This window comes from Chelon labrosus (assembly GCF_963514085.1).
Source record: "Chelon labrosus genome assembly, chromosome: 7".
Classification (NCBI taxonomy): Eukaryota; Metazoa; Chordata; class Actinopteri; order Mugiliformes; family Mugilidae; genus Chelon; species Chelon labrosus.
Window position 1 is genome coordinate 17,833,413 of NC_140343.1, and position 27,432 is coordinate 17,860,844.

General features: G+C 41.9%; 1 protein-coding gene across 2 annotated transcripts; it reads left to right on the forward strand.

The window, feature by feature from the left end:
• Positions 1-197: 197 nt before the first annotated feature.
• On the forward strand, positions 198-27,307 carry LOC311490563 (discoidin domain-containing receptor 2-like). 2 transcript variants are annotated; one of them, XM_084548119.1, is made up of 17 exons: positions 198-827; positions 12,468-12,575; positions 19,373-19,475; positions 20,032-20,263; positions 20,525-20,672; positions 21,820-21,922; positions 22,448-22,631; positions 22,735-22,975; positions 23,278-23,343; positions 23,487-23,623; positions 23,743-23,953; positions 24,069-24,301; positions 24,400-24,527; positions 24,632-24,829; positions 24,918-25,152; positions 25,250-25,399; positions 25,487-27,307. In XM_084548119.1, exons 2-17 carry the CDS (start codon positions 12,494-12,496, stop codon positions 25,616-25,618), a joined length of 2,583 nt encoding a protein of 860 aa, XP_084404245.1. In that variant the 5' UTR covers positions 198-827; positions 12,468-12,493; the 3' UTR covers positions 25,619-27,307. The 2 variants fall into 2 exon arrangements, with proteins under 2 accessions (XP_084404245.1, XP_084404246.1); XM_084548120.1 differs by having other exon boundaries at positions 23,794-23,953.
• The last annotated feature ends 125 nt before the right edge of the window (positions 27,308-27,432 follow it).

The window sequence follows — 27,432 nt, forward strand, 5'->3', positions numbered from 1 at the left end:
ATGTGCAAAAGCAGCCAAATAAACAACAGGTTGACGGTAAAATCTTAAAACTTATTTGCCATGGCTGTACGGCTTCCATCAAGAAACTAGAGGCAGTAATGCCCCTCAGATAAGTCACAATGTCTGCACATATTTAGTTTTCTCGTCTGGTCGAAAGATTCAGGCTACATCAGCTGCACAACACACAAAGTGTATAACATCATTAGAAGACAGCATCTCTCTGACACTTGTCTATTAAAGCTATGATGAACTGCTATGTGAGTACCACTCAGTTCGTTTTATTTTTTTCTGTATTTTAACTCACTTTTTAAACATACAAAGCATTTATTTCAGAAGCAATGCTGTTAAATGACAAAATGACTGGCGACAGCAGCTCAAATGTTACCTGCAATTACAGCTGCTTCAGCCTCTAACTGTCAAAAGAAAGGCTCTTTTCAGAAGGAAGAAGGCTTTTTGATTGAGCTTTGGATTCAGCCTTAATTGAAACCTTATGTGTGGCATGTGGAATTCTGGGACTTTGGCTCGCTCCCAAGAATCCACAGAATGTGAAGGGTTTTTTTTTTTTTCTGCCTCCCTCCTTCCCTCTCTCTCTCTTTCTCTCCCCCTCACTCTCCTCTCCCTCTCTTTTTTCCTATGTGCAGGAGTGTCTTACATCAGCCCAGTGAGTCCCGGTGAAGGCGACTGACAGAGAGAGAGAGAGAGAGAGAGTGCGAGCAAGTGAGAGAGATAAAGTCTCAGACTGTAACATCCAGCCGCCTGACACTCAGTGGAATAATCTAAAACCATCTGTGAACAAATGGTCTGAAAGGAAAAATAACATCTTACAAGTAAGTCATCATTTTTCTTTAAAACTTTTCCGACTTTATCACTTCATTCAATTTGTCTCTTTGTTCGGACCCAAAACTCTAGTCAGATTTCTTGAAGCCTTTGAAAGAGCTCCGAGCGCTTTAACGGTTCCTTGAATTGTTTCGTTTAGAGAGCACTGGTCGCATATTTGAACTCAGTGTACCTTCTGTGTGGAGTAGCTGCTGTTTGCATGGCAGAGCGATGCAGTGCCAAATTCAGACCCCTCTCCGCTCTGCTTCAGATGCAGCTGTTTTTCAGCAGAAGCCATTATTTGCGCGCATTGTTTTACTTTGCTGTGGTTGACTTCAGGTCATTCCTTCTTTCAAACAAATTTTTCACTCTGAATAACAATCAGCGTTGAAGAAAGGACTGCGACAGATGGAAACTTCTCTTTGTAAATTCTCCAGAGGACTCTGGTCTCCGTCAACTTTATTTTTGATTCTGCACATGCATGAAATTTGCTCTACACTTTCAAATAACACACATGTACAATATACAGAGTTAATTCTGAAGTTTTATTGCATCATACAAATCCCTATCTAATGCGCAGAGAGGCACCAGTCATTGTTTTTTACAATCCACAAAAGCAGTGTCACTAATTAAAAAAAATGACGTGCCTTGCATCAAACTCACACATGACCTGGCAGTTAAGCCGCTGACACATTTGCGGCCGCTTAGCTCCTCAAATTTTCCTGATGAAACATTGAAATATTTGAAGATGCGTCTTTGGACAAAGGTTTCAGTCCCTCAACTACGTCCCCCGTTTCTGTGTGTCACGGAGGTCGTGATATGTTCTTCGGTGTTATGTAGGTGTTACGTAGTTGGTATGCAGGTGTCCTCCTGTGGTACGGAGGTGGTAGATGTTCACACACAGAGGACTCTTTTCTACTTCGGCGAGGAGTTAAGGACATGTATGAGCTCACAGCTTTGACATTTGAACCGTGTAATGACCGGAATGGTCAACGGCAGACTCAGGAAAGATGGTTCTCATCAATGGAGAGATTGTTACAGGAAGGTCATGCAAACCCTGTGTTTTGTGGATCCAGGCAGTTTCAACTCCAATTATTTATGTGGCTTCATATTGTCTCAAGATGTGATACAGAACCCAGAGCCTCAAACTCCAAAAGCGAGAACGACAGTGACAGCGGCCAGATAGGGAGACAGCAAAAAAAAGAGGACGGTGAGACAAAAAAGTAAGGAGGAAAGAATTCTTAAATGCATCTGGGACAAAAAAACATACATGCAGCATGTAAACATGACAGTGTGATGACATTTGTGAACTGATGTGTGAAGAAAAGTAGGAAAAGAAAAAGTAAGGCTCTTCAAACCTCCATTTTAAACTGTTAAAATCAGTTTTAAGTCATTTCTGTAGAACAAATTTTAATATTCCACATTCTGATAAAAAATCCCCCAAATTAAATCCAGACATACAGTGGTGCTGTATTGTGACTTCTGAGTTGGCCTTCAAGGACTGCAACTATTTGTTCTCCCCCCTGCCTCCCCGTTCCGTCATTTTATCTGTGCAGCGGGGAACAAAGAAGCATTAGAAGTGTGGGATCACTAAATGAGTTGTGGAAAGCAGAAAGGGAAATTTCACAATTTGACCACAAATTAAGTTGAAGAAAGCATCGATCACCACAAACTGAGGATTTATGACAGCATAGGAGTATGTGGCTGGGGATCTTTCCTAAGTTCTCTTTGTTGTGTCCTCACTGGGCTGGATGTGTAAACAGGAAATCATCTTTATCAGGCTAAATAAGTTCTTTATCAAAGCAGAGTGGGAGGATTGTTTGCTGACGGGGAAATATATGAAATGTTTGTGGTGGATGATGTGCTCATATTACTTTTATTTGCTCAAGACAGTTGACACACAATCCCTCTCTATTTCATCCGACTGATGAGTGATGCACAAGTATGCGCTCTATACACACAAACGTAAGCTAACACAAAATGGTAGATAGAAAGAGTGGAGCATCAACATTGGGAGTGTGTTATCACTATGTCTTCCTGACATATCGTTTTAATTAGCTTCCCTCCACAGCTCGGAGGCTGTCTGACATCCTCACATACGGACTCTAATCACACACCACAGCAGAGGCTGTAATTTCAGCCCCACATTCAAAACACTGCACAAGAGGCACCCGGTGCTTGCTTAGCTTAGCTGTAACTCTACGCTGACGTTGTTTGATTGGAAGTGTTTTCAAATCAATGCTTCTGGCAAGAGAAAAACAGCTGTGCGCTCGCTAGCTGAGGTGCATGCTGTAATTTGGTATAAATAGTGCCATTTCAGGGAACACCGTGCCTAAAATACTGCGCTGTTGACTTTGCATCCCGCACGTGCTTGAACTTCGACCCTGCCCAAACCACTCATCACCCCACCATTTTAAAGGGATTAGGTTGCATGTAGCCCAAACAAGTCTGCATTTGTGCCTTTTACTTCTGAGTTTGAATTACTTTGTCTGAGCCTCAAGAGTCACTTCCAGATATTGAATTTCCACTGACATGTGGAGTAATTATTGCTCGGATTCAGAGACGGCTTCTTGAGCAGGCAGATCTGGACGTTGACAGATCAAGAAAACTAAATAATCATAAAGAAGCCAAAATATAGATGCTCCCTAACACACAGTACTCAGAAACTAAAGCCTCCTCTCTGTTTGCACATGTGGCCTTTTCTTTTACCTCAGTAATTCTCCATCTCCTGTTTACATGTGGCAGTCTCGTTTTGTTTGTCTGCTTGACTGATGTTCACTATCCGTCCCTCGCTGTCTCTCTCTGTTCGCCCATGTTGTCCCTAATTAAAGGCTTTCAGAGATGATCTGAGGTAATACATCAACATCAAACGAACCTCACGACTCGCTGAAGGCTGACACTGGCCGAGAAGTGAGTGAGCTGTCACTGCTGACGTCAGGCTGGACAGGCGACGGTTGGCTTTTTTCTGTTAAAAAGAGTCCATCTGTGCTCTGTTGCTTTAACGTCTTTTTGGTATTGGAGTGGAGTTGTGTTTTATCAGAAGTGGAAAGGACGAAATATTCAATAAGGGACTGTATTAGGAGGCAAAACATTTGGGATTTTTCTGTAATGTTCTACATCATTATATTTATCTGACAGTTTATTTATGGATTAAGATTTAACAGGAAAATAGATAAAATAAGCTTAGAAAACAAAATAATCACAACAAAAAAGTAACTGGTAACCCTTTAGAGGGGATGGGCATTGGATTTAGTGATGCTCCTGTGTAAAATAGGCAACATTTCCTGTAGGAAAGAGCAAAGAAAGTCACAGTAGTGAATAAATAGTATGCACATTATGTATTTGAGATGCATTAAATGTTTTATTTGGTTCGGCTGTTGTATGTCTTTCTGTTTAAATTTAAGACAGCTCCTCTTGTTGTGGTTTGAATGGTTTAAATGCAAAAATGCTTTTGATTTGAGCAGCGGATGGACCTCTGCTTTAACGGGGGGAGATGGAAAAAAAGAAAAAAAAAAGAGTTTCTTGGCGTGGGCGGCTGTTTTTCCAATCTGACAGTGTAGCTGTAAAGTTTGGGGCCTGGAAATTGAATCATAAAGGATCTCCAGTCAAAGATTTTAGGCTACTCTCCTTACATAACAAACACAGCCAGTGTCAGTGCACGATATTCACAAAGAACAGTTCAAGCCTTTGTTGAAATACTTTGCTGAACTTTTTTTCAGGTAGAACCCTGAGCTCAGTCTCTCTGTGGGTGTTTACAGATGAAGCAAGCTGTGCTCCCTTGTGGTTTCTTGCTTTATTTCTCCCGTGTGGCTCCTAAACGTCAGGTGGTAGCCTTTTACAAGCACCTGTGGCTTGAGCAGCTCACGTGCTCGGGCCACCAAAGGTCCCTGATGGCAGCATCAGTGACGCTCTGCAGCAGATGTGTTCCTGCTCGAACCCGTTTGACGTTTAGCAATCCAGCTGCAGTGTGAAAGACAAACACCAAACCTTTATTACGTAGTTAATTAGCAAGAGAAAGTTGTTACACAGCATGCATCCTGAATCCTCCCTTCAAGCCCCAGTGTCAGCACAAACCTGTTGCTGACTTTGACCTCTCGCTGCCTTTATACAAAAACTTCTATAAAGCAGAAAAGGATCCAGAAAAGAGCAAAATGTGACAAGACTCAGCAGAGAGAGAGAGAAGAAACTGTTTCCATTCGCGCCTGTGAAGCAGAGCAGGACCTTAGCTTTTAAGATTTGGGTTTCACATTACTGTAAAACGTTTTGCTTACGAAGCAGAATCTTGTTTTTATTCACAGCTTCATGGAGCAATGTTCAAAATCTGCCTTGTGTATCATTACACGCGAGATATCCTACAATTAAGCATGTTGGCTGAAACCTTTCTCCACAGGTGTTTCATCTGTCCAGACAATGGAGGATTGTTGTGTGTGGTAGTTTCTCTTCCTGTCAAGAAAATCTAATTACAAAGGCCCGACAACAACGGTGCACATAAACACACGAAACCTTATACTTATATCAACTGTATACTTCATGTAGCCAAAAGGACCTGGCATCATTTCTTTTTACTCCATTTTATTTTTTATTTTGACCTGATCAAAGTACACATATGGTATTCATATGTACAAAAACTCTCCCCTGTTGTACACGCATAAACACATACACTATATACAAAATAAAAGGAATGAGAAATGCACAGTTACAGAAAATGAGTAGTGAACAAAAGAAGCTCCAACTCTCCAAAGATTTTAATATATCAAATTACAATGTAAAGTCACTGTCACTGTTTAGCTGCCAATAAATTTCCCACTTTTTATTTCAGTATAAAATGTTGTGATTATTGACACTGACCACGATCCTTGGTACAACGTCATTAACTGTCACAGTTTGTCAGGCCCGTCTTGTTTTTAACACGTAACCAGTACGTTTGCTATTAATGTTGTTAATTTAACTGCAACATTATATTTTAAATTGATTTACATGTTTATTGGACATATGATTGTAGGCAGGAAACGGTCTGACTCATTTTACGTTGGGGTGGTATATGAATCATATTACAGGAGCCAACACTATTGTTTCCATTCCATTTAACTTTAAGTTTCTAGGGAGATGAAAAGCATGTGTTTTAACTATAGTTCACATTTTAATTGGCACAAAATCATACAGTTTAACAGGAATTATGGCCTGTGTTTCAGTAAAAAGAAGGAGAGCTTGAAGGCAGCTCTGTAGACTCAGATCTTTGTGCCATCTTCCTCTTCCACGTGAGGCCTGATACGGGACAATTTCTGGAGGCTAGGCTGTGAAGTTTTCACTCTTTCTCTACCCTGCGAGCCTCCTGCAACGGATCATGCAAAACCGCAAACGTTGATGCGGCAGTGTGTTTGTGTGCGCATGCGAGAGAGACAGAAGCGGTGAACGGAGCCAAGTAAACCTGTGTGTTTACTTTACAGGCTTTCCCAGGCTGCAGGACTTGGTGGTACATCAGTGTTACTCTGTGTGCTTGGCCTGTTACTTCCAAGAAAATCAGAATATTTATACAAACAGGAAAGCCTGGGAAAACAAAATAAAATCTCTGTATGCAATCTTCTGACTTGGCAATAAGCTCTTAGTGAATTCATGAGTGAGTTTTGAGTTTCAAGGGATGTGAGACTAGTAACAATAGAGGTGTATGTCAATGTGTGAAGTCTTGATATTCTGATTAGTTATTCCTACAGGTTATCTAAATTTTGAACACGTGAGTGTGGCTCCAATGTATTTAATGTGTTTTTCTGATTCAAAAATGTAGGTGCAGAATGTGAATGTGTTTCTTTCTGTGGGCTCGTGGGTTTCTGAGGGGAGTATCTGTCCTTCACCACTTCCTGAACTAGCCAAGAGGGACCTGAGATTTACAGGGCAGAAACAGAAACTCAAGTCAATAGTCATTCCATTCAGGAACGTTCTGCTCCAAGTGGACACAATAAACTCAGCTCGCTGCCTATCAGCGTGGTCTTTATAATAACCTGCCTGATTTTACCTAATGGTCCAGTCAGAGAGATTAAAGCCTGTTGGCTCTGTAACGTCTGTTCAGACTGAATGGTGCACTGACTAGACTAACATATCTATGAATGTATCTGGGCACAGATGTTATTCTAAGTGGGAGGCTGACATGTAAGATATTGTGTTAAATGTTAAGTCACATACCTTAATTCCCACTGGTACAGTAGATCCAGTGATTTGCCACCACATTCAGGAACACTGACAGCCACATATGGTTTTGTTTTCATATTTGATCCTTGGTGAGAAAGTAGTCGTATGTGTAAACAGCTGCTTTGGAGTAATATACTGTTAGATTGTGAGATACAGAAGAGTAAGTATTCTTTATAGGTGTAGAAATAATAAATATGCACATATTTATTCAAGTGTTAACATCAGCTGTAAGTTGAGAGAGCACAGTTGCTAGGCAACTATTGCATTGTCATTCACCATTCAACATTTTAGCATGCTAACGAGCTGAAAAGTTACCAGCGTTACTGTTAGCATCCACCTAGCTTGGCTTAGCATAAGGAGTCTAAACAGGGTGAATTAGCTTGCTCCTTTCAAAAGTTTATCTGCAAATATCTTTCATCATCAGTTCTCATGTAGCGACAAGCGTTGGATGTTAGCTTGCTGCTTTGTATCGCTGTCTTTCATTGAAAATGGATCGTATTTCATTGTCCTCTTGACCACACCATAAGTCCTGAGAAGGAGTGCCACCAAGGCTAACAGTTTAGCAAGATAATGATAGGAAATGTATTTTTTGTGTAATTAAAGGCAGATTAGGACATTTGGCATATTGGTATTTTACATACAAAAATACAAAGATACAGCAATAGTGCACTGCATGTTGACATACTTGACAGTGTGAATAAAATGATTTCTTAAATTTTATAAAATAAGTATACAGTTTGAGACACAAACTTGTTTGTTTTGTTTAATCTTTACAAAATCTATAGGAGGATTTTTTGTTGACGCTTGCACAGAGCCAAGCTAACTGTGCTAAGCTAAGCTAACTAGCATTTTTTTTAAATTATTTAAAGAATCAGTGCACTATAAATCTTCTCACTCACTCAGGCATAGGTTTTTCTTTTGAAATACATCCCGCTATTATTGAATGTTGCCAAGAGATGACATGAAGCCATGATGGCGGGCTGCATTAATCACAAGTATGAGCTTTGGCATATGTTAACATTAAAAAGAAACCTTCTCCGTGCGTTCTGTGTTTGTGATGTAAAATAATATACTGATATTGTGTTTGGATGCCTATGAAATCGTAGAGAGCTCTCAGGGGCCTCCTCCCCCCGCATACATATTTCACTGAGGGACAGATGAGACTTCTGGAGTAGGAATACCGTATACAAGGCCTGTTTTCCTTTATGGGTTATTGCCTAGTCATTTACAACTTAAAGTCTGGAGGTGAAACCTGATATGAAACTCACTTTGTTACGTCTCTTGTCATTCTCTACAGTTACAAACTAGTGTCGTCTTGCTTTGGTTTTGGATGCTCTCACAGAACAACCTGTAACACTGAGTTTTGTGCTTGAGGAGAAAAGTTCCTTGGGACAATTTGAAAAGTGTCAATTTGAAAGGTCTTGTTTTGATTGCTTTTTACACTTTCTGCCTGGGTTTATTTTTTGTTCCTGTCCTGAAAGCTTTTCAAAGTGTCAGTGGTTTATTTTCACAAATGTGACCCTGGAGTGTGCTGGTGTAGACTTTCATGAAGGGCAGCTGCCTTGAAAGATAGGAGATCCGAGTCAATTTATATTTCATCACGTCAGCTTGAATTTAAAACTCGAGTCTACAGCCATGCTAGATGCTCTGTGTTGCTGCACTTAAGTACTTTAAATTAATTGTCATGTGTTCACACCACAAGCAAAAAAGCAATGGAATGGCACCTGGTGACTCGAAACTACAAACTGCGGACCAAGTTTTGCAGAGTTTTGTCAGATGGGCGTAACATGCAACAAATCAGCGCTGTTAAGTCTACATGTTGACACTGGAGGGCATGTATTGGTTTGTTAGAGTATGAGCTAAGTGCTCCTGAAAGGTGGACCCAGTGTACTTGGGTGCCATGGTTAGCAGACTTTACCTCAGACCAGTGATATCCAAACCAAACTCTGCCTCCTGGTGTCTGCTGGTTGTTGAATTAGCAGTAAAATGCCAGACATACAGTATTTAACCTGGATGGAAATTTTCTTTCCATTATCTCACTTCAGTTAGAGAATTTTGAAAACCTTTGAAACATTGCTTATTCATTGGCCCGTATGCTCCAGCATGTTGAATTACAAGGGCTCAGAGATCAAACCATATATCTCTGTGTTCTGCTGATGTACAGGTGAGGAAGTCTATGATCTCCTATAGCTTTTTTCTCCCGTCTCTCGGGAGCCATGAGAATAAATTCACCACTGAAAGGTTTGTGCAGCTGGCCCTGGTTGCAAGCCTGTGTTTCCAATCCCCTTCCATTTCTCTTTCACCATTCCTGCCTGTGCTTTCAGGTCAGAATAAAGTATAGTTCATTATAAAATGAGGCAGCTAATTTTTTCATGTGTGGAAAAGCCCACGTTTGACGAGAGCAAGTGGATAATAAATTAAATGGCAATTTATATGTATTCAGTAAGACCATCAGATGATTTGACAATGCTTTCACAAGCTTATTTCTGTTCTTCTATAGTTTCTCTCTTAAAAGTCTGAAATATGTTTCTGAATGTGAAAAAGGAAAAAATCCTGGAATGGACCTGGACTTCTTGAAACCGAGATAGGACATGAATAATTTTTTCCTGCTGCGTTCCCGTAAGAAGAGAGCGGAGAGAACTTTCCAGAACTGTGAACCTGTGTCTCCAGCGCTGCTGACTGATCTGATGTTACTATAGCAGAGTCCAGATATGGAATAACAGCTGCTCCCTTCATACAGGTATTGAGAACACAGCTGGAACCAGAGGATGCCACAGCAATTTAAACAGGAAATCCATTTCCTCATTTGAAGCCGACCATCTCTTGAACATAATGTAGTGCACACAACTTATACTCAGAGCATAATATCGACAATAGCTTAGATCTTATAATTGTGGCAGCAGAAAAGAAGGACATGCACAATTTGTCATATTTTAGAAGAGCCTATAAAGTTTTATTATTGTTTTCCGTGGTTGCTCAGTGTTTGTCTTCTGGAATTTCCAGCAACATGGTTTGTCAAGCTGCTCTTCACCAGTTCACACTTTACATACAAATTTTAGTGAGTGAATCACACTTTAGCCTCTTCATCAGTACATAAAGCTCTAATTTGCAATTAGATCTTAAAATAAAACGTGCTTACACCTGTGGTTGTTCAAAAGACTGGAAAAAAGTCTTTGGTCAAGAGGTGTGGTGGTCATCATGAGACATCTGAGACTCGATTTGTTGGACAAAGCTATGTGTTGTCCAATTATGAACAGCACATAGCATGCCGTGTGCCTCAACTTTTATTTGTTTAAAGTATGATTTTTAATATTCATCCATTCAGTCATCCACCAGACATGCTTCTCTACCACTATGATTGAGGCTGCTGGAGAAGCAGGCATTTTGATTTGTTCATTACAGCTCAGCGACCATCGAAATAAACACTAGATGTGGAGGTGAGGCAGTTTGTGTTGGATCAGTCCTGTAGCTGTTGAGGATGTTGCAGAGTTGATGAGTAGTAACATAAATTAAACGCATTTGCAGTAAATGGGTTAAAGCGTGCAAACACATGGTCCCTTGAGGATCTCCAAATGTAGAACCAAAGGTCACTTGGCCTCCCCTGTACAATACAGGCAGTCTTAACATGAACGTTCTTTAGCATGTGGTAAACACATTTTTGACTTCCAAATGCGCATAAGCTATCAGGTGTTTGTGTTTCATTAGCTATGTAAAGCCAAGCGGAATTAAGTTTGGTGAAGGCGTCTCAGTGGGAAATGGCTGTAACGTGAAGCTGCAGGAAATGGCAGCAAGAAAAGCAATGAGATTATGTGTGAAGGGACAATGAACAAGGCAAGACCGGCCATAATTAGTGTCACAAACTGCAGTGGGTGGACCATCAACACTGGTTGCATGACATTACTTTGAGGTCTGTTTTAAGGATGGTAAAATTTGAGCATTTCACTCTAAATTCAGAGACTATCAATAGCACCTATCTTTGAGGGAAAACTAATTTGTCACATTTTCAAATGATGCACAAGTCCAGTTGGCAAAGCTGAGGGCAATATTCTTTGGTGGATCTTAGTGGCACCATTACAAATCAATGGTTAGTAACAGTTCATTTGGGCATGAGCTCAAAATCAACCACTGTAGATTTGTTCCCCATAGAGACACTGATGCTTGACTTCATATACAATATGTCAAAGATGAATTCGGACAGAGGTTAGCTGGAACATTAGCAGACAACATTAATCCTGCTGGAGATCCCCACCTGGGCAGAAACAACGAGAAATAAGAGAAGATGTTTTAGGCCCGTTATAGTGCAATGCTGTGCCGCCGTCACCAACAGCAGATAGAACAGGAAATAAACACAGGCCTGTACTGTGGTTCTGTTTTGTTCCAATGACCAGACTACTGCACTGCTACGCGCTGCTGATCCTTCTGTTATTTCAATGGGGATATGTCAGGGAAAATGTTGTCTTTGGCCACTGATGAAGACCAGGAAATCTCACACACACATGCATGCACACACACACACACACACACACACCGATGTCTCTCAAAGAAAATTCCCACAAAGCTCTGGTAGTTTTGCTTTGCGTCATGTGTGTTTAGGTTTAGATAAGCCTGCTTTGGTGATCTTGAAGTATTTACTTCTGCAAGCTCATGGCGATAGTGACTACAATAGTCAACACTGGAAAATGTAAATTAAAATGAAGACTCCGTGTACAGATTTTCCTCTCTAGCTAACACAAGATGTGATTAACATGCTGTAAACAACAAAAAGTAGCCTGAATTATAAAACCGAGACTCTGGTCTCACCAAGTAGATTTGATCGAATAATTGCAAATGTAAGCTAGCAGAAGTAGTAATAAAAGTATTGTCTTGTTTGATGTGTATTTTGTATCTCTTATTTAGTACACTCACATGAAAAATTAAATGCAGACAGAAGCTTGTTAAAACTAGTTGCGTCTCTCTGCCAGTGGTCAGTTGGAGGCGGCTTGTCGGCGCTGCGTCTGTCCAGCTGAAGTCATGTCTGTGACTCAGTGTCTCTAGGTCTCCTTCTCCAATCCTTAATGTTTGTCCTTTTATTTATTCATTCATCAGTTCTTCCAACAATTAGTGTGCATTATGTAAAATTCTAAAATAAAAACCTCCAATTGTAAACTGAGGCTGTTTTGTCTCTTATGGTCAATACTGACACGTCACTAGAATTTAACAGGCCTTTTCACATAGAGCGATAAAGTACTAAATAAATGGAAGTTCCACTGTTAGGTGGCAATTACTGTGCCTTTTATTGAGTGAAATAAAAACATGGTTCCAATTAAACTCCTATTTTCCTCTTATATATCTAAACAAATGTTTGGTTTCCATGAATACTGAGGAGAAAATAAAAAATCCATTTTTCACAGTTTTAGCCGTGTGGTAAAACAATATATGAAACACTCTAGACATTTGTGTAACCTGCCGTTTCCTTCTTGTTTCTTTAGGTTGGAAGTCTTTCCATGTGTTTGGGATGAAGCACCTGTGGGACATTCACTTCCTCCTGCTCAGCCTCCTCCACCTGTTCGGAGGCGTTTCGTCGCAGGTCAACCCAGGTGAGCACCAAATGACCAGTCTGATCCGTGTCTGAATTTAAGTCTCAGGCTGCAATGAGGTCATATTTAAGAGATTGTGAATACTATAAAATTACTTTTGTGAGTTATGGGTAGTGTTTTCTGGGGTTTGGTGCTCCAGTCCAGCAGTCCAGGCTGCGACTGATTCAGATTTTGGATAAGTGCTGCTTTGTGGGAGCCATGCGGTCCCCTCTCTCTGGTTTGGCCTCTTTGATCCCAGCATGTGCGCCTCCCCTCCAGCTCTGTACGGGTGGTTTTTGTGATGTCAATGAAATAGGACCAATAATTTTTTTTACAAGGAAATAGAGTAGCAACATTTGGTGGGCAGAGACGCAGTCAAATGGGAACCATAGAGAACTTAGAATATTTGCCAGTAAAAACCCTGAGCCGACTACTGTTTATGATTTCAGTCTCAAAGCTTCTGTCATCAGGCCGAGTTTTCTTTATCGTTGAAAGAATAATGAGTGACATACTGTATATTCAGATCTAAACAGTAATTAATGATGATTTGTTAGAAAAGTTCGACACGGGTCACTCACTCTGCCAAGTAGCGTTTAAAAAGAAAAAGGCAACAGTGGAAAAAGAAGAAGAAGAAGAAAAAAAAAAACGCTCCATCACTTCCACATCCTCCGGCCTTACTCCACCCCACTTCCACTTTCAAAATATAACTTTTTGACATTACATTCTGCAGTGTTGTAAGACTATAAACCCAGTTTTATTTTCAGAAAGTATGAAAATAGAGGCACACATGAGGTCATGATGACAGGTCTGGGAGTTTTTTGCTCCGTCAGATGGAGATCAGTCAAAAGTTCCCGAAGCAAAATGACAAACATTACACTTTTCAAACCCAGCAAACCAAAGTGAGCTTTTTTAAACGAAACTTTTTAACAACAGCTGTTTTCTATGTGAATCATTCTCGCCATTGAGGTGTACCCATACACGCACGAAGAGGCACATTGCACTTAGACACACTCATTACCCTGTTTGTCATTAATTTATTCTTTGTGCCAAAGCTAACGAGTATAAGAAAGTTTTAAAGACAGTGAGAAAATAAATAGAGAGTGGGTGAGATAGAGATCGTATAGCGTTTAATGTTGTGTGCATGCAGTGGTTACTTTCACACATATGGTCCCTTACACAAACCTATTAATAGCCACATTTTATGACCTATTTAAACATATGTAAGCTCTTTTAACTTCCAGGATTCAAACATTTTCAGAATGAGTTTTTAATGAGACATTTTCGCAACTACACTTCTCCCTCTTGTCTGTCCTCTTTCCTTGTTTTTGTGAGCGTGTGCGCATGTGTGCATCCGCTCGCATGCAATAATCCACATGCACACGCATGCTGTGGATCCAGCTATCCCACTGGAGTCTGTGGCTAATGCATACCAGACATTCTGACAGCAGGAAAGTCCATTGAAACAGGCTCTGTCTTTCTCTCCAGCATGTGTGTGTGTGTGTGTGTGCGTGTGTGTGGTGTGCAATTCCCGGTATTTGACCACTCATAAGTCATGGAAAGGACGGACTGTGCATCCGATTATGGTCAAAGTTCAACGAGTTCACCCTTCAAGACAATGTTTTGTATCGACAACCTGAAACCCCACCGAGGATTAAATTAAAAAGTCACCTCCACTGCCTCTAAAATATGAAATCTCAACCTGCTCTAATATATGGAAGCAATATATATTCAGCTATAACTCTGTCTAATGCTTTAGTTCTGCTGCATTTAGAAGAGGGTCGTTTTTCCACAGTCTGGAAATATTCATGGCTGTATTTAGTAGAGCTGAGATGTTGAGTGATGCCAACTTTCCCCTGTTTAAAATTCCCAAGCAATGGAGTTATACCATCCCTGTCTTTCCCATTTTACTTGCGAGTGGGCGAACTTTATTTCACTGTGGAGAGGGAGGAGGTGCGGACATGAGCGCAGGCCTGGCAGAGCAGCCAAATGTCATGCAGTACTTGTATTGTGTGGTATTCTACTTGTGAGGATGTTTATAGTAAAAATTGAATGAATACAGTTGAATTTAAGAGCTCTTTGAATAACTGAAACCACATATCATAGCAGTAAATTGATGTTTGAAAGATTTATTATAACTCCTTATGAATTTCCCCTGTGGAGGATCTATGAGGATGCATCTTATCTTAATAAAAATTAATAAAAGAAAAGCTGATTCAGTAAAATGCTTAGCAATTCAAATTCTGATTCCATAACCAAAACTTGGTTTAGTATTACAAATAGCTTATTGCCCCGAATCAAATACTAGCAGTGTGTGAGAAGTTTGCAGAGAGAACCAAAACGTTGAAGTCGTAGGCTGTAAAAGGAAAACAATGAAAATGCCATGGATTGCAGAGTTGGGTAATATTTTCATTGGGTTCATCACAACAAGGAACACCTCTCATATTACAGGCAATGTTTTGATCAGTCTTTGGTATAAAAATGTTAATCTGTGCAGCTTTAAAGAAACTGACTCGAGACCTAATTGTGTAGTTCCCCATTGTGGCCACAGTGGCCGCTGTTCAGCAGGTTACATGGTCGCAGTTGAAGATGTCCTGAAGTCGTTAGAAAATTCACAGGCAGTGTAACCAAAACTGCCCTAACTTAATGGACACATAAGGGACAGGTATGTTAACGTAAACTTCCACAGTGTTTGTGTGTGTGTGTGTGTGTATTTTGGGTGAGGGGCTGAACTGTAAACATTGCAGAACAAGGCTTCCTTTCAGTAGTCACGGTGCGGTAAAAAATTCAAGAGGTGAGAGAAAGGTTTGGTCCATTACTCCTTCATCTCCCGCTCTCTCTCTGTCTTTATTCCTCCACCACACAAGGCTGGTATTTTTCCACCTTTTTTTTTTTTCTGGGTGATATTTTTAGATGGCTGAATGTGAAGCCTGATGGGTGGCGGCGGCGGCGGTGGTGGTGGGGGGGTTTTAATCTGTGTATGTGTGCCTGGTTCCAAATGCCCCCACAGCTCACCCCTGGGGTTACCTCTGAGTGGGTTGGGTAGATAAATAAACACTGCAAACACCAACATTTGGAAGCGCGGTCACACATCCGGCACGACATACTGAGACCCGTCTCTCTCTCTCTCTCTCTCTCTCTCTGACTAGTCTAGGATGTGGTTAAAGACTCTGATAATGACTCCTATTTTCATCAATTATGTCCCTGGCGTTTTCTGTGTTTTCCCCAACTGGTGATGTTGCTGATGTGTGTGTGTGTGTGTGTGTGTGTGTGTGTGTGTGTGTGTGTGTATCTCTGTATTTTTCTGGCACTACTTCTAATCTAAGAATTACACAACTTGTATTACTAACTCATACAATGTGCCATATTCATAATCAGCACAGCGTTCTCACCAGACTGTGGAAGTAAAAAAAAAAAAAAGAAGAGATGCTACTCTGTGCTCACCTCATTCTTCATCTCAATGTCTGTTTACACTTTTCACCTCTCTGCGAATGAGGCTCTCCTGGCATTCACAAGTGCTGGAGGGCCAACCACCTAAAACCCCATACAATCACCAGTTGGACTCAGCTGCAACACCAACACTTCAGCACTAAAACAGATACCGCATTTCAGCTACTCAATGCTACTAATATCGTCGTTTTCCACTTTGTTTTCGAACACTCGTGTTCTTTGTCAACTTGTCCTCGCTGTATTTTAATTCAGTTATTAGAGATCTCTGCGGTTGCCTTTGAAGAAGGTTCTGACAATTTGTGCTTTACTGCAGCTGTCATCCATGCAGTCTGATCACTTGATCTATCACTGAAATGGTTTTGTAATTAAAGATACCACAAATGCACTCAGAATATGAAACGAGGATGGTTTTTGGTTGATGTGGTCTGCTTATTGCCAAAGCGATTTCGGTTCAGGCAAAGAAATTGGAGTGGAGTGGAAGGGAGGGGTGTAAACAGTTTTGGATAAATGATGGAGGCTGAAGTGAAGAGGGCAGCATGGAACAAAGGTTACCAAGGACAAGATGGGAGGAGGATAGAGGAAGTAAATCTACACATCTGGAAGAGTTTCTGTTTGTGCCTTCCTCAGACTAGAGACGAAGCCTGCACGCATGTGTGTGGTTGCGTCAGCTCCTGCTTTTTGCGTGTGCCAGGAGGACGCGTGAGCAGCGTATCAGATCATCATTCCCAAACCTTCAGGCGTTTCCACGTCTCAACTTTTAAGCAAATATTTGGAGGAGATCAAGAGAAGAGGAAGACAGAATCACAGGGAGCGAAAAAGACGGAAACTAGGAGCAAGACAGGGACAGAGAAGGCCTTGAACCTCGAGCTCTGCTGTTGCTGGCGTCTTCTCAAAGGTTTTTCTGTGAGACAAGGGGCCAGGGTACGAGGGTCAGACTCCATCTAACTTCCACCTCCAACTCAGCTGAGAGCTGCAACCCAACACTATCTCGTGCACAAATCTAATTTTTCCAAAGGCTCTTTCATCCGTAAGCGAGGTTGCACGGCGGTCATAGGTGGGACTATCAGAGTTAGACCAAAACACAACATCAACCCAACACATGAAGAGTTACCTCAGATAAGTGAATACATTCAGATACTTAGTTAACAGCTGCCGTATTGGCTGTGTCACACTCAGTTAGCCACCAGTCCACTCTTGATGAGAAGAAGATTTTGCAAATCGTGCCGTTAATCTCTTCCAGTCATTGAGGGGGGCAGAGGAGACAGGATGAGACCACACACAAGGATGGGGCTGAGCGGAGACAGAAAAAAGGCGGATATGGGGGTGGTTGGGGCATGCGGGAAACAGAGGGCATTTTGCTTCTTTTGACCACACGGTGGGGGCGCGACGGGCTTATACCAGCCGTGCCGGTGTGTTCTCACACACTGTCTAACTCCTGTACATGTGTTTGATAGAAGCTCTGTTTGCCCTGGCAGGAGCACTGGATGGATCCGGCTTATTATTTTAATAAAGCAACCACAATTTGAGAGTGTGTAGTTGCGCGTATGCGTATGTGGAGTCCTCCCACAGCACCACCCCGCCGACTTATATCCAGCACTATCCATCATGATTTTCAGGTTTCTTGACAGAAGCTGGGACTTAAGTAGTTCTGTCTCAGAAATGTCTGAGAGCATCTGGTGAATGTTTGAGTATGGTTTCGAGTTTTCAACGGCAACCAGCGCTGTGGTTGGTCTGAGAGGAGTTAGGGGAGCCGTATGTTTCAGAGTGTGATAACTAAATGCCAGCGGTGGAAACACTATAAGAAAATTCCTTCTTAAATAGAGGCACGCTTATTTGTCAAGTAGTATTTAAAAACTACTCAAGTTTTTTTAGTTGCTGTGTCGTCAGTTAAATGTTTAAATACAAATGTATTCTTCCAACGGTGGTGGAAGAGCAAATGAGAGCCACCTTGAAGTGACCGTAATCAATATTCCTTTCATCTTTGAAAAGGACAGTTTGGTATAACGTATTAATCTATGTTTAATTAGTTATTACAGTAGCAGAAAAATACATACAATATACCACTTTACCTTTTCTGACAGAAAAATTAAGCCCGACACAGCAGACACATACAGTTAGCGACTAGCTGGTGAACATCACACAACATTCAGCTGCTAAAGAGCCAGATATCACCCCCAGGAGACCAAAATCAGAGCAAAAACAGAATAAATGTTTTGCTTGCATTCCAAATAGTGACCACAAACAAGACTCCAAATTAAATATAATATTTGTCTGTAACTGGTGGTTCTTGTCTGCTCTCTTGCCAACATTTTAGAGGACCGATGCCACTCTCCTATCTGTCTGTAACCTAGCTTTATGTGGCATGGAATCTCCACAACCTCCAGTGATTCTTGCACAAACAAACCAGATATAGTTTGTTTATTACTGAGCTTTGGGTTTATGTGGATTATGTTATTTACCGGACTAAGACATAGCACCTGTTTCAAGTCTTTATGCTAATCTACGCTAGCCGACGGTTTGCTGATTTGTTCCACATTGAAAACACAGATGTGAGAATGGCAACATTTATCAGTGTGTTCATGTAACTCTCCTCAAGATTGTAAATAAGCTTATGTACTAAAAAGGCCGAGTTTGCATGTTCTCCCTGTGTCTGCGTGGGTTCTCTCCAGGTACTCCGGCTTCCTCCCACCGTCATTTTTCATTGGTGATTCTAAATTGGCCGTATGTGTGAATGTGAGTGTGAATGGTTGTCTGTCTCTCTGTGTTAGCCCTGCGATAGACTGGAGACCTGTCCAGGGCGTACCTCGCCTCTCGCCCGATGACAGCTGGGATAGGCTCCAGCAGACCCCGGGACCCCTCACAGGAACAGGAACTAAAAAGGCCAAACTATTACTTCTGCTGCAAAATTAGTAAAGTAAAATATCTTTCAGTATCTTGCAGCCTTCAACATTTTCATGGTAACAGTATTTGGGTGAATGGAGTATCACTGAAAATGCCGACTTTCACTGTCGTACAAACCAAACTGATCACTATCGGCATGAGAAATCTTCATCACAGGTTGCCTTGTGAAGGAAATGGAAACCAACAGAACTATAGGCTAGTATTTTCTGACTGTCATAACAAAAAGCCTGCTATGTAATTTTTGGCTTTCCAAAGCGACATTATAAAAAGTGGACTTACCATAAGTGAAAGGACAATTACTGTTTTCAAAAGTACTGGTAAACAAAAAAGCTTCTCATTGACTACAACATTTGGCAGGTTATGGCTGAACACACTGGTTCATCTTGGGGTTTTTGTCTGACAGTTTCCACGTTGTGCTTTAACGCTTCATGATTCACGCCTTATTAATACTTAATGTTGTGCTGTCTCAGGTGTGTGTCGGTATCCTCTGGGGATGTCAGGAGGGCAGATACAGGACGAGGATATCTCTGCTTCAAGCCAGTGGTCTGAATCCACCGCTGCTAGATATGGCAGGTAGGTTTCACACACACTCTCTCTCACATACACACAGATGTGTTTCACAGTCTGTTTACCCTGATAATGAGAGTGTGTGTGTGGGTGGTTTATCCTGCAAGGTGCCTTGTGTCTGTTTATTTGCAGTGAACCACAAATTGGGGTACCAGTTCTACTTACAGCCACATGATTAAGAGTGCATGTGTTTGGGTCTATAGTGTGTTTGCACGGTAGGACTTGGGTGGCCTACAGTGAGTATCAGGATAATAATGTAACACACTTTTCCTCATCCATCCTGGCTGTATTTCAGCTCCCCCTCTCCCCTGCCAGCCCTTTCCCCGAAATTAATACTTTAAGATGAATTTACGATGCAGCCTTTCACCAAGGTGCTTTTATTAAACGCCGTAAGAGCTGAAATCCACCACCACCACACTGACTTTAACTGGTCTCTCACCTTTTCCTTTCCATCCTGTCCTATTTTTTTTTTCTCCGTTTCTCTTTTCCCTTTTCTACTGCAATTCTAATGTGAATATCCAGACACCACTATTCATTGCTTTTTCGTCATCTTTCCGCTCAGGTTGGACTGTGAGGAGGGTGATGGCGCGTGGTGTCCGGAGATAACTGTAGAGCCGGACCACCTGAAGGAGTTCCTCCAGATTGACCTGCGCTCGCTCCACTTTATCACCCTTGTTGGCACCCAGGGTCGTCACGCAGGAGGTATAGGAAATGAGTTTGCCCAGATGTACAAGATTAAGTACAGTCGTGACGGCAGCCGCTGGATCTCGTGGAGAAACAGGCAGGGCAAGCAGGTGCGTTAATCTATATGAGTCAGTGGGCGGGGTGTAACTAACACAAGTTTTTCAGGCTTGGTTGTCATATTGTAATCTATTTTGACCTTTATAACAAAAGGCTTTAATAAGTTGTGTTCATAGAGATACATAATTACATAATGAACTCACTTATTCTAAGTATGCTTGGACAGACTGTTATCAGACAGGCTGCAAGCTCAGTTGGTCTCCGTCTTTAGGGAGTGTCTCCATGAGGTCAAGATGTGTTTGTTTTGTGTGTAGGTGATCGAGGGAAACAGGAATGCCTACGACATCGTACTCAAGGACCTGGAGCCGCCCATCATTGCTCGCTTTGTCCGCTTCATGCCTGTCACAGATCACTCCATGAATGTCTGCATGAGAGTGGAGCTCTACGGCTGTGAGTGGCTGGGTAAGTGTAAAGAAAAGAGCCGAAGCGCCAGTCCTCACCTTTGAGCCCATAAAGAGTTACAGAGCCTCGGCTAAGTCTGTCATCTTTTCATAACAAGAGATAATAACACAGCACGTATTTATGGCAGCACAGTGCATAGTAAACATACCATAAACAATATAACACTGCCTTAATCCCACTGTTCCTCCTAAATGTAAGCTCTTTTTAAACTCGGTTTACCTTTGTTAGAGGGAAGACGGCCAACTGTAGTGCTGTTTTATTTTCCTTTTGTCTTTTTTTCCCCTTTTTATCAGATTTTGATGCTCAAAATCAAGTTTAAAAGAGCCACAGGCATTTTGATGGCCCCTTTTGCTTCTTATACTTATTGTGCACAGATGCTTATATAAAGTTCTTGGTATACAAAGCTGGTTAATAGATATGTCCAAAGTTTGGATGGCTGAATCAGTTACAGTTTTGAAGTTTGGAATATAAAGGATGTTTGCTGTGAAAGGCTGCATAAAAATACAATATACAGTTCATCAGAGCAAAACTGTTGAGTTAAACTGAAGTATATTGTATGAATCAAACCCTAAAAATGGGATTGTTTTAACCTGGCGAAACGGAAATCTAATCACAGGAAGAAGTGGAAAATGAATAGCATTTTTAATGTCATGTCAGTTTTATCCATTCCCTGTGTTTTTACTGTCCTGTAAATAATGACATTTTCAACAGTCTGCTTGACTAAGGCGTTCAAAGACATAGACATAACATCTAGTCTGCATACAATCTTTTATATCAGAGCATTGGCTTCATATTCTTTGACATCTAAAACGTTGTGGGATGTCAACAGATGCCACCAGGCCCTCCAGTTAAACCATGTTCCTTTCTGATCCTTCTCTGTCTGCTTGTTCTGGTGCTTCATTAAGATGACTCAATACCAGACAATGTTTTGTTTTTTAAATTACGGAAAATGGAAAATTCCACTGTTGTGCAACATGAAATATTGGTTGCCATGGTGGACATAGACTCTCAGCTACAGTTTCAAGCAAATGTTGTGATTGTTAAACAATGCTTTTCTGCACGATGTGAATGAAGAACCCGCAGTAAGGTATGTGGGGCTGAGCAGACTGACAGATTTTACATATGAATCATTTTCTATGCTTTACAGATGGTCTTGTTTCATACAACGCTCCAGCAGGAGAGCAGATGAGCTTGCCTTCTTACCCCGTTTATCTCAATGACTCCGTCTATGATGGCGCCATCATCTACAGGTGTGTGAGTCTTTTCCGATCCCTGCTTCACCGTCCTCCTTTCTCTCGCACCTCTACACTGCTCGCTCCCTCGTCGTTCTCGGCTTTTCCCCTACTCACCTTGTTGTCGACTGGTCACCATGGTGAAAAGAGACAGACAGTGGTGAGCGGGTCATTGCGGTTTACTCTTGGGCAATACCTCATAGGAATGACTGAGTCAGCCGCGCTTACAAATTGTCAAACTCGAATGAACCAATCATCAGGGTCTTTTGTTGACAATTGTGTTTGGATTATGGCATGGTGAATAATGTCCTCCATGACACAGAACCTATTTCCTCTGTCAAGGAAACATTGCAGAGGAAAAAAGAAAATGGCCCATATTCCAGTATCAGAGCCAAAAGCTGAACAGAAGAGTTGGTTTTGGTAATGCTGCCACCCAGTGTTGAAAGATCGTACATGGCAGCCTTTCAGCAGAAGTGCTGAATTTTTAAAACGAAAGATGTTGGAGGGGAGTTCTCTACATTTTCTCACCTTTCTGTTTCCCAGTATGACTGAAGGCTTGGGCCAGCTTACTGATGGGGTGTGCGGTCTGGACGATTTTACGCTGAGTCACGTCTACAATGTGTGGCCGGGGTACGACTACGTGGGCTGGAACAATGAGAGCTTCCCCGGTGGATTTGTTGAAATAATGTTTGAGTTTGACCGCACACGAAACTTTACCACCATGAAGGTGAGGCTCCTGCTAAAAGAAAGCTAATATGCTCCACTAGTGTTCAGGAATGCATCACATTAATACTAAAAATCTCCTCATCTGCCTTCTTTTCCGCGTCCAGGTCCACTGCAACAACATGTTCTCTCGGCACGTCAAGGCCTTCCGCCAGGTGGTTTGTTACTTCCGCTCTGAATCAGACTGGGAGGCCACGCCGCTCTCCTTCAGCCCAGTGGTGGACGAGATGAATCCAAGCGCTCGCTTTGTTACGGTCAACCTGGCTAATCACATGGCCAGCGCCATCAAGTGCCAGTTCTACTTTGCTGATGCCTGGATGCTGTTCAGCGAGATCACCTTCCAGTCAGGTACACACCGAAGAGCTGAGTGAATGATGTGTACTGCTCCCTGCTGGTTTGACCTAGCAATATACACTCACCAGTTTATTAGGTACACTAGTGAAAACAAATGTATTCTAATACAAAAGTCACCAAATCCCCCTTCATGATGTTCTGATGTTCAGTTTACGTTGAAACAGATTTAGTGCTGGACTGTTATATTAGAATGCATTTATTTTCACTCGTGTACCTAATGAAGTGTCTAATAAACTTTCAGGTCAACCTGTATTTATTTTTGAGTTTGATAAGCTCTGCATGATTTGTCCTTACAGATACAGCCATGTACAACACAACACTGGCTACACCCAAGACAGGACTAACACCCAACCCACAACCAGGTAAGTTGCAACACTCACGCACACCGCATTATTACATATCACACCTAACCTATGTGAAAAACGTTACATACATGCTTGTGTGCAGAGAGTATGGTATCTTGAAAATCCTCAAAAATGTGACTCTTCTCCCTATCCCTCCCTAGAAGAAGACCCCACACACAAAGTAGATGACAGCAACACCCGGATTCTGATTGGTTGTTTAGTGGCCATCATCTTCATCCTCGTGGCCATCATTGTCATCATCTTGTGGAGGCAAGTGTGGCAGAAGATGCTGGAGAAGGTGAGCTATCTCTGATACACTGGTGCACGAATGTTGACTCATTTTTGTGCATTTCTGTTGATGTTTTCATTTGGGAGGTGGTCAGATCTGTTCCTTTACCCCGACATCCTTTATTCTAGGCCTCACGTCGGATGCTGGATGATGAACTAACTGCTAGTTTGTCAATACAGAGTGAGACGTTCGGCTACAACCACAACCGGTCGAGCACAACCAGTGAACAGGAGTCTAATTCCACCTATGAGCGCATTTTCCCTCTCGGCCCAGACTACCAGGAGCCATCGCGCCTCATATGTAAGCTACCGGAGTTCGCAGAGAGCTCAGAAGAACCCGGTAAGTGGACACGCACATCTGCAGACACATCCGCATCCAGTTATATAGATATATGCACACTCAATGTCCTCAGCTGTTGAGATTTTTAGTTAAAGCGCCCCACATTGTGTTCCAGCCTCAACCAGCACAGCAGCTTCTAAATCCACCACAGCTACTGTGGTCCAAGATGGTGTCCCTCACTATGCAGAGGCAGACATTGTGAACCTGCAAGGAGTGACCGGAAGCAACACTTATGCCATCCCTGCAGTAACTATGGACCTGCTGTCGGGGAAAGATGTTGCCGTGGAGGAGTTCCCACGGAAACTGCTTACATTTAAAGAGAAGCTGGGAGAGGGTCAATTTGGAGAGGTGTGCGCTCTTTGCCTGTCCTCTTTGACTGCAGTTACAGGTTTAGATAATGTTAAGGTGCTAGTTATATTTCTCCTCTCTTCTCCTCCCTCTTTTAGGTACACCTGTGTGAAGCAGAGGGGATGCAGGAGTTTATGAACAAAGAGTTTTTGTTTGACATTCCCGAGGACCAGCCAGTCTTAGTGGCTGTGAAGATGCTCCGTTCAGATGCCAACAAAAATGCAAGGTATGGTTCTTCCTGTATACTGCGACAGGAGCTGAAAATAAAATGTGACGTCAATGTAACTCTGTAAAATCTTTCAACTTGAACAAATTGCTTTGTGTTTGTAGGAATGACTTCCTCAAAGAGATAAAGATCATGTCACGTTTGAAGGACCCCAACATCATTCGCCTGCTAGCTGTGTGCATCTACAGCGATCCACTCTGCATGATCACGGAGTACATGGAGAACGGAGATCTCAACCAGTTTCTATCCCGCCACGAGCCCGAGGGGCAGTTTGCTCTGCTCAGCAATGCGCCCACTGTCAGGTAAGTAGGTGGCGGCTGATGAATGCGTATATAAATGTTTTCTTACCTTCCAGCACATGACACCACCTCTCTCCGCTCTCCTCTCCAGCTTCAATAACCTGTGCTACATGGCCACTCAGATAGCGTCTGGGATGAAGTACCTCTCCTCTCTAAACTTTGTCCATCGGGATTTGGCCACGCGGAATTGCTTGGTGGGCAAAACCTACACAATAAAGATAGCTGATTTTGGCATGAGCAGGAATCTGTACAGTGGCGACTACTACCGCATCCAGGGCAGAGCAGTGCTGCCTATACGCTGGATGTCATGGGAGAGCATCCTGCTGGTGAGGGCTGCCACTAAAATTCAGGGTTATGTTTCCTGGAATTTAACACATTTCCAGCAAGTGCTAGAAAACATGTTCACTATCTTTTCTTCTGCAGGGCAAGTTCACCACAGCTAGTGATGTGTGGGCCTTTGGGGTGACCCTGTGGGAGATATTAAACTTCTGCAAGGAGCAACCCTACTCTCAGCTCACTGATGAGCAGGTGATAGAAAACACAGGGGAGTTTTTCAGGGACCAGAAACGACAGGTGAGTGCGCGTACACTTTTACACATTTCCCCGTGCTTATAAGCATCACGCAATGCCTGACTTTATTTCATGCCTCCTGCCGTGCAGATCTACCTGCCTCAGCCTGTGCTGTGTCCAGACTCGCTCTACAAGATCATGCTGGGCTGCTGGAGGAGGAACACGAAGGAACGGCCCTCCTTTCAGGAAATACACAGAGCCCTCCTGGAAATACAGCCTTAAGCCAGTGCAGTGTTTGAGACGGTGATTCCCAGTCCGCTCATCTCTGGATTGAAGGAGATAGTGCAGGACAAGAGCAGCAGACACATCCCAGGTGTAAGCTATTTTGTTTCAGCAGAGAAACAGTGGGCGGCCATCTTTAGGTCCCGAGATACCATATGGGAAACACTAGTTCATGGACTTAACACACTACAAACCAGGACAACCAGAGACATTTGGTGTGTCGGTTTGAATTCAATTAGCACAAACATGCTGGCTAAGTTGTTTTATAGATGTAGAGAGGTATTCCTTATTATACTCCATCCCTCAAACACAAACAGAAGCAGGTTTAAGGGTATGACCTACGGAAGAAGGCAAAATTTAATGTAGCAAGAGACATTCTGCACTTTTGAAAGTATATATATATCATCTCCATGTTTAAATATCGGCCCAGTGTTTGAGATACCGCCAACAGACTCGCGCAACGTTATTGAAGAACTTTCTGGAGGACTGCTTGAATGTAGAAAGGAAAAGTGCAGCATCGCGTTTCAAGTATCGTTTTCAGAGTAACTCCACACATTTAGAGTAGCAAGAAGGAAATATCAAGTGGCTCAGTCGTTTCTCATCTCTCTGCAGTTTTCCTATAGTGGTTGAACATAAAGTGTACATGACTGTGTATTTTCAGTAGATAACTTTAAATCTCAAATATCAGTATTTTGTATTAATATTTATATGTTCATAAGTGTTTGTATTGTTTATGTTCTGTTGATATATTTGTGTACTGATGTGCTCTTTTATTTGGAGTATTGTATTTGATGATTTGATGCAGTAACTCTTCCTGGATTTATACATTATTTTTGGTCCTGTTGCAAACTGGCTTAAGTTGAGAAACCATACTCCTTGATAATAACTGATAAGAAGATCACCTGGCCATGTGTTCTGCTGGTTCAAAAGTATGTGTTTACAGTCTGCGTCATCAGGAAGATGCGTCTGAGTGTGTTGTGATGCTGAACAAGAGAAAATACCACAAAATGCACATGAAATGGGAATATTTAACCTAAAGGGTTCGTTTGATTAGAGCAGCGGAATGGTTGTTGTTTATATTAAAATTCAGTTCATCATCTATTAGGTCAGATGAGTCATCTGCAAGTTTTAGTTAGCTGTAGTCTTTCCTTTATTAATGCACTCTGGATTCTCTCTACTACTATACATTTATTTCTAATAGCTTAAAAGTGACGCCAAACAACAGAGTTTCAGCCAGTTCAGCTGTATCTAAACAAGCGGTCCTTCTTACTTTGCAAATCAAAGACACTCATGGCTGCTCAAATGTACAGTAAGGCATTTTCAACTTGTCTGAGCAGAAAAACATGTACAATTTCTAAATTATACCCCAGTTTAGAGACATATTTGTTCAGTATAGTATGTGGTGATTTTCATCAAATAAAGATCCTTCGATCCCGTCACTCTTTCAAATAAATTGAAGGCAGGCGCCCAGGTCTAAAAATGTACTGGTACCCTGATGAATTAAGTTTTCCTACACTTTGTACTCAAATGTTAGATTTTCAGTGAGAATATTTTACATGTGTTGTAAACAGAAGCTGTACATTGATAGACCAACACAAATAAAATTTAATCAGGGAATTCTATCTGTTTGAGAGCTTGTGTCTTATTAATGGGTACTGAATATTTTACGCCGTGTCTGTTTGGGACGTCCCGAGAAGCTGAGCTGACCTGTATCAAGATGTTATTGGCTGATGGCATCCAATCAAAGCGCAGAGGAGGAGTGAAAACTGGGAATCCACGGGACTTGAAACCAGTCTTTGGACACAAAATGCGTT

Bases quoted from the DNA above. Each gene is read 5' to 3' on its own strand.
- LOC311490563 (XM_084548119.1), top strand. From the start codon at position 12,494: ATGAAGCACCTGTGGGACATTCACTTCCTCCTGCTCAGCCTCCTCCAC. The intron at 12,576-19,372 runs GTGAGCACCAAA...GTGCTGTCTCAG, and splicing joins TTCGTCGCAGGTCAACCCAG to GTGTGTGTCGGTATCCTCTG. The intron at 22,976-23,277 runs GTACACACCGAA...TTGTCCTTACAG, and splicing joins CGAGATCACCTTCCAGTCAG to ATACAGCCATGTACAACACA.